This window comes from Eurypyga helias, unplaced genomic scaffold (genome assembly GCF_000690775.1).
Source record: "Eurypyga helias isolate BGI_N326 unplaced genomic scaffold, ASM69077v1 scaffold31893, whole genome shotgun sequence".
In the NCBI taxonomy this organism is placed as follows: domain Eukaryota; kingdom Metazoa; phylum Chordata; class Aves; order Eurypygiformes; family Eurypygidae; genus Eurypyga; species Eurypyga helias.
Genome location: NW_010239827.1, coordinates 32865 through 40006, shown reverse-complemented (window position 1 = coordinate 40006; position 7142 = coordinate 32865). Strand labels below are relative to the sequence as shown.

General features: G+C 39.6%; 1 protein-coding gene across 1 annotated transcript in view; it reads left to right on the top strand.

Annotated features, from left to right (window-relative positions):
• Nucleotides 1-7142, top strand: part of LOC104507106 (nesprin-1-like) — a 71265-nt gene extending 64123 nt beyond the window's left edge. The window contains exon 38 of the mRNA XM_010148283.1: nt 6414-7142. Coding sequence (XP_010146585.1) covers nt 6414-6654 — 241 coding nt within the window. The 3' untranslated portion in view covers nt 6655-7142. The remainder of the gene's footprint in view (nt 1-6413) is intronic.

Below are 7142 nucleotides of genomic sequence, written 5' to 3'. Positions count from 1 at the left end.
ATGCCATATAATCAGTGTTTATTTTTCATATAACGTGTGTGTGTTTACACTCATGATATTTATTGATTATTTAATTTTGTCATGATTTAACAGAAATACCAGTAGGTTCATGGCAAACACTTTTTATCATCCTCTTTACCTCTAGATATTAAATTAAGGCAGGTAATAGGCCAATACCATATTCTGGAATTCACAAAACCCACAAATCTGGATGAGACATACTAACATCCTTTTCCCTCTTTTTCTTTCTCTTTTTCTCTTTTTCTTTCTCTTTTTCTTTCTTTTTCTTTCTCCTGAAATGTTTTGTTCAGTTTGTGGGTTTTCAGTACTTAAGACTCAAAATTAGAAGTAAGAATTTGAGGGTTTTAAGACTTGGGGTCACTTTCTCTCCCCTCCTAAGACGACTGCAATGTAACGTGCTAACATTGCCATGACTTGCCAAGTGCTTGCATCCATGTATTGCTCTGGGAGCAGCACTGCCCCATCTCTGTCTGACCAGTAGAGAGCAGGCTTGCAGCTACAGCTTTTTGCTTTCCACCTTGTCTACAGCAACCTGTCATCTCTGCAGCTAACAGTGCTTCTGCATTCTTTGTTGTTGTCAGCGTGATGTGTGTACCTTCACTCTTTCACTGATCAGTTCACTACCCACGAGAGTTATGAAGTTAATAATTTTTAAAAAATTAAAAAAGCAAATGAGCAGGTATAAAGAGGATGTCTTTTGCTATTTCAACATCTTATGTGTTGCCACACCTTAAATAATCAGAAAGTATGATGAAAATGTATTTGTTCTTATAGTTAAGTCCTAAATCTCATTTATTCCCTATATATCGAAAATCAACTAATTAATGTTTACAGTAACTCCTATAAAAGTGAAAGATGTGATGTTGGAAAATAGACAACGCTAGATTTAATACACTTATTGATCAATAACCAAGCAATACCTTGAGTATTATTTTTTAAAGCAATATAAAGGATTTATTCAGCAAAATTATTCTCAAATATGAATGAAGTAAAGAATAAAACTACTTATCATGTAGATATTTACATAAACACTTACTAAAAAAAATATTTTGCTTTATTTGTGTAGTTAGTGACTGTGGATAAAGTGGCATAGTTGTAAATTGTGTAGCGTAGCAGGTAGAACAGGTAGAATATCTTTCACTGCTTCCACTTGCCCTAAGAAGCTGCCTTATTTTCAGGGATTTTTTTTTTCTTTGAATCATAAGGAAACCACATAGAAAACAGAAGAAAGGTGCATGCCATCTTTCTATCCCATAGAGAAGGAGAATTAATTTTTCCAACTCCAGTCTGCTATGAAGCTTGGCATTTTGTTTCTTAGAAGGAGTGGGAAAAGGGAGGAGTGGGGCATTACTCTGCAGCCATTAACAGATAGGAGGAATGGAGGATGTCTTCAGCAGATCAGCATGCTTGCACTAGCAACGTTGTACTTGACAAGTGTATTGTGTGCCCTCTTTCACTCTCCTGTACAGTCAGACCACTTCTGCCAGCCTTTGAGAAGGCTTCTGGTTGTAGGTGTGAGCTGCTGGCTCCAAGAGCAGCTAGCAGCGCTTTGCAGCTTTGAGATCAACCTCTACTCTAGCAGTGGCGTTGGCGCAGCACCTTTCTGATCAAGTCTTTCCAGCACTGTTTATTAACACATCTTGCAGCAGTACAGCACAATGTTCAATTTGTCATTCAGACAAGCATGGAATACGAATGAGTCAACTGCTGAATAGGAAACTTAATCAAATGCGCAAGCCAGACAGGTTGTGCTTGATGTATAATGTGGTTTTAACTGATAAAGCGGTACAAGCTGTCACTGTGTTCTTTAATATTTTGACATGCCTCTGATCAGAGTACTTTGTGTTTGATCTTGCACTGGATCAGCAAACCCTGTTAGAGTTTAGTATACAGGAGAACTAAAGTCAGTTTTAAAAGGTTTATCACATAGGAGCTTGTGAAGGAAAGTTCATTTAAAAATCAGACAGGCTGTGTTTTGTGTATAACAGGCGTGAACTCACTTTGCTTTCCCCATTATCACAGCAATAAGACAAGAACACGTAGCGCGATGCTAAGCAAGGTACAAGCTCAAACTAGACGTTACACTGTGTATTTATCTAAAGGCACATTCAAGAGGTTTTAGTAATTGTGTGCTGAGTGAGAAAAGCAAATCCACAAAGCAACTCGTCTCTTTCTTCATCAACTTAATAGAGCTGTCATAAATGCACAGCTGGATCTGTGCCCATGGATTTTTTAGAAGCGATTAAGTTGTTAAAAAGATTAAAATAGCCATTCAGTTTTCTCAGGGGTGTTTACATTGTCTCTCTTGAGCAGCTCTATTCAAGTCTTGGTGTCACAGTGCCAACCTCCATTTCCTGCTCTCTGGTGGTGGATCTTTAAAGGTCACTTGCTGTTCCTGGACCAGACCAGGCCACAGCACTCTCCAGGCCTTTGGCCACGAAATGGCAGCCGCTGTCATGCAGTAGCTCAGATGCAAGGTTTGGGCTTGCCATTGTTCTCCCCCCCAGTTATCTCCCACACTCTCACTTAGAGCTTGTTAATTGAACTTAAGAGGAGTTGTTTCCTGCTCTTGTGGGCAGATCATACCTTCTCCTTTGTAACTCTAGCAACCTCCATCTTAAATTAGAATCAGTGGGAACAAAGAGTCTATTAGAACTCAAATTTAATTCCTCTGGTTATCTGGAAGTACAGTAATTTCCACCTTTATTATATCTCTGGTTAGATGTAGTGATTTGATTTTGTGTCAGCATTATCCCTTGCTTCAACACTGTTCACCCTTCTGTCTGTTCTGCTCTATTCTATAGAGGGTAGTCTCTCAGCTTTTATGGTGGAAAGCTCAGCTCTTTCTCTCCTTGATAGGAGATATACTCCTTTTTTTAAAGTTGTTTAAGCTTGTGTAAGTTCGAATTCATATTTCAGAAGTGTGTCAACCAAAATGTTACAACCTGGTCCAGGTGAGATCTGATTAGTCCCTTATAGAACGTCATTAAAGCAACACCTTTGCTCCTCTGGAAATCTTGAACTGAAATATATTTTAAGATTTCTTTTGTACCTTTTCACACCTATTCATAAGCCACATTATTGATTTGTGGCTGTCCTGTGTCAAACAACTCTAGTAGATTCTCTTCATGTGAAGTGTGCACTTCCAAATTTCTAACAGAAGTTTGTATTGCTGCCTTATGTACTATAATCTTAAAATCCTTGAGCTGCTTCTCAAACATATTGGACTCTTTTTTTTTGTGCATGCAAGAAGCCAATCCTATTTTGTATTTGCAAAGACTTCCAAATTCTGTCATCATACAGACGATATTTGCTGTTCTTATATTTTGTGCCAGTCTTTTCATAAAGATATTAAATCAAGGCTCATCCTTGATTAACTCCAGTAATAACATCCGACTAGCCCAGCAGTGCCTCTTTCAATGTAAGCCTGTTGTCTGCATTCCATTAGTCACTTCCCTATTAAACTCACTTTATTTATTCCTATTATCTTCGCTTGAATGATAAATTCTTCTGTTACAATCTTTCAGATGTTTACTGCAATATAGATAGATTACTTCAACCTTATTTTCCTTGGGGGGAAAAAAAAAATCAGTCATCTTTAAAAGAAGGTACTTATCTGAGCTGAAATTAAAGTTCACTTTGCCTGTCCAATCTGCAGCCTGGTAAATTAGCTTATTGGAAAGAGTTCCAATTTCACTGACATTACAACCTCCCAAAGTAATGGTAACTATTGATTGCACTCCTTAGGTTAATTTATGAGGTTTCTTGACATGAAGAAGCTTACAGTTGGCCAGGTCTGCAGCTGTGCCTCTCCCTTTTATCTAGCTAGTAGGAATTGTGTATGGAGCAAGTAGCAATGGCCTTACTTCCTTCCCTCCTCAAACAGGGGCCAATGTGACAAATGGTGGAGCAGTCAGAAGAGAGATAGCTAAATATGCAAGCTCAAGAAAAAGAAATGACATTTTTCTCCAAAGTGGCATACAGTACTTCAGCTTTCCCTTCTGCTGGAGTAAATAGGAGTTCTGGGCCTTATGAATAATGAGCCTTTTTTATTAACCATGGATATTTCTACCATCTCTTTACCAAATCCATTAGACGTTCTAAGCTGAGCCATTCCATTTTTTTTTAGGCAATTATTTAGATTACAGAGGCTTACCTGCAATAAACACAGGCAGTACAGCACTCAAACATTTTAGAACTTCCCCTCTGAGGATGTTTTCGTAATGTTTCATTATTTGCTTGTTTAATTGTTCCCATGTGGTATTAGAAACTGTTCTTCAACACCCTACTTCACTGCAGAAAAAATGTTTTCGAAAACTTTGCCATGAACTGTTTTAATTTTTGAAAGTTTATGTTCCTTGTTGAGATCAGTTGTGCAGCTTACACAGACCACTCTTCATAGAAAAAAAAAGGAAAAAATTAGCTGCTAACTTTGCCTGCTCCCTTTTGATTCCACTTTCTGGAAATTCTCCTTCTGACACCTGGTGTTGCCTCAGAGTAACTCTGAGTCAATGAAGAAAATTCAGACTTCGCTCATTATCAAACAGCAGTTACCAACTGCAGAAATATGGCCTTTTCTGATTGGGATTAACATTTATACAAAGAGAGCCTTGTAAATAGGTAGACTATGCAATCAAATGCTTGGAAGGTAATAAAGCACTCCTTGTTCCCTTTGTTCCTACTTCAGTCCATTAACTTTCCGTCTTGGCATTCTCCAACAGCAGAAGTCCTGATGTAATTGAACTTTAATATGGAATGCTCTGATGCTGTTAAATGTGCCATATCCTTTCACTGTGTTCTTCATAATACGTGATCTTACATTACCCGATAACCAGCTTTCCATCCAGGCTACAATAGCGTGGATGCAAACAACATGCGGTCTGATGATTTGATCATTGCTCTTTCCCGGGATATTTAGGTCAAGTTAATCCTTTAACGTACCTGAGTGTTTATGTCTCTGTTAGTCACCTAAACTTTACCAAATCTGTCTGATTTTCTTGAAGTCTTCACAATGGCATGATACATATAAATGAACAAGACAATAAAAATAATCTCAAGCATAGAAGGAATTATTATCTGAACATGTTGGAAAGACACCCCTGCCAAGCCTGCCATAGTTCTGAAGATGATCTTTTGGGTTTTGCATGTTTTATTGCACAGACCCAGATTTGTCTGGGAAACAGGATCAAAACGACAAGAGGGAGGGAAGGAGACAGTAAGGAACCATCAACCCCTACTTGCTTTCCTTGGGGAGCATTTGACGTCAGCCAACAAGCCCGATCTCCCACACCTACACCTTCAAGTTTGAGATCAAATCCATCCTTATGAGCATTTTTATGTCTTAAAAGCAAACCATAGCTTTTCTGGGGCTTCATAATCATAGCAGCCACGTGGATGTTTGTAGTAACATGTCTGAGACAAAATTAATGACCTAATGTCGTAATGGAAGAGTTCTTGAAGCAAATTATTTGAAGGCTCTAAATTCTTCCATTTTTGGCTAGTATTAAAATACAGTACTTTCCCATGCCATTTATTTAGCGCACCAAGACCATCAGGCTTTACCTTGCATAATTGCTCTTTTCAGTCATCCAGTTATCTCCAAACCTGCCCTCTGTATATTAGAGCTCTGACAGTTTCAGTCAAAAAGGAAAGTGTGAAATCTGTCTTTAACCTTCATTAAAAAATAGATTGGATTTTTGTGGTTAATTTGAAGTGACCCTTTGGAAATGTTTACATTAGGTCTCGCCTCTCCCATAGATATGTGATAGATATGTGCCATTTCAAGTCAGATCCATAGACAGAAGGGATAAAATCACTCGGAAGGTGATGGTGTCAAGTCAGTTGAGCAAATAGATTTTAACTGCTGATCAGTGCAAGATTCAAAATGCAATGTACTTCATAGAAAATGAGTCCCCATTGCCTGCATATTGGTGTATTAATTAATGGAAGATTGATGTAACTGAATCTTAATGCATTAAGTATACACAGAAATGAACGTAGAAACTCCTGCAAACCAAAAGCAACTGCCCTTTTAAATGAGGAGGCTTCCTTTTTAGACGGTGTGCATTGAACACGTGACAGGTACGGCCCTCCTTTGGTTTTCTCCTTCTTTTGAGCACAGTGCTTTAAGTGGAGAGCCCTCTTCATAATTGATAAAAGGGCTCTGGGGTCACAAAGCCCATTCTATTGTGATTATTTGGTGTTTTCCTAACCAAGTCTAGGAATACAGGGTCTCTAAAGTGTATTAGGGAAATAGCATCTTCAGTGAAAAAGACCTCTGCAGTTGTCGATCAAAGTCTGTCAGTCAGCCATCAGGGACAGCTGAGTGCCTGAGGGCAGCCTCTTCTGCAGTAGTGTTTTCCTGTGCTCACCTGTCCATCCTCTTTTCTCAGGTCCACAAGAGGTGGCTCAGGTTCCTCCCCTTCTGAGGCCGGGCCGGCGTGGCAGCGCCCATCCTTCTTCCTCAGAGTCCTCAGAGCTGCTCTGCCACTTCAGCTCCTCTTGCTGCTCCTGATCGGGCTGGCTTGCCTGGTGCCAATGACCGAGGAGGACTACAGCTGTATGATGGCCAACAACTTTGCCCGCTCTTTCCACCCCATGCTAAAATACACGAATGGTCCACCTCCATTGTGAAGGAGACCCATGGGACAGTGGGTGACCTTGCTGGAATGCTAGCTGGGAGTCAGGTTGCTTTTAAGGGGTGACAGGATTCAGTGTGGCAGCTTTACCTACCTGCTGTAGCCACCGCTGCGTGTGTATCAAGCTTTGCTGGCACTCAGCTAGTAACGCATCAGTATATCAGTATCAGACTGCACAATGTATTACCTGAGTAGCATCGTTTCAATACTCACATCCTGGGTACTAAGGAGGATGTGACGTGCGTGAGGGAAATGTCCTTCTGTCCAGCATTCTGGATCTTTTAGTCACTTTATATCCAGGTCATTGCCCTGTACTATGCATAGCCAAGGACTGATACTGTAGATCCTTTCCTGTGTGCTGCTCTAAATGAGCCATTAGCCAGTCTTTGTTGAATACCCTCTCAGTATCTACAGTATAAAAAATAACCAATGCTAAAGAAATTTTAGAGCATTTGTAACATACAGTTTTAAAGGATCTTGTAT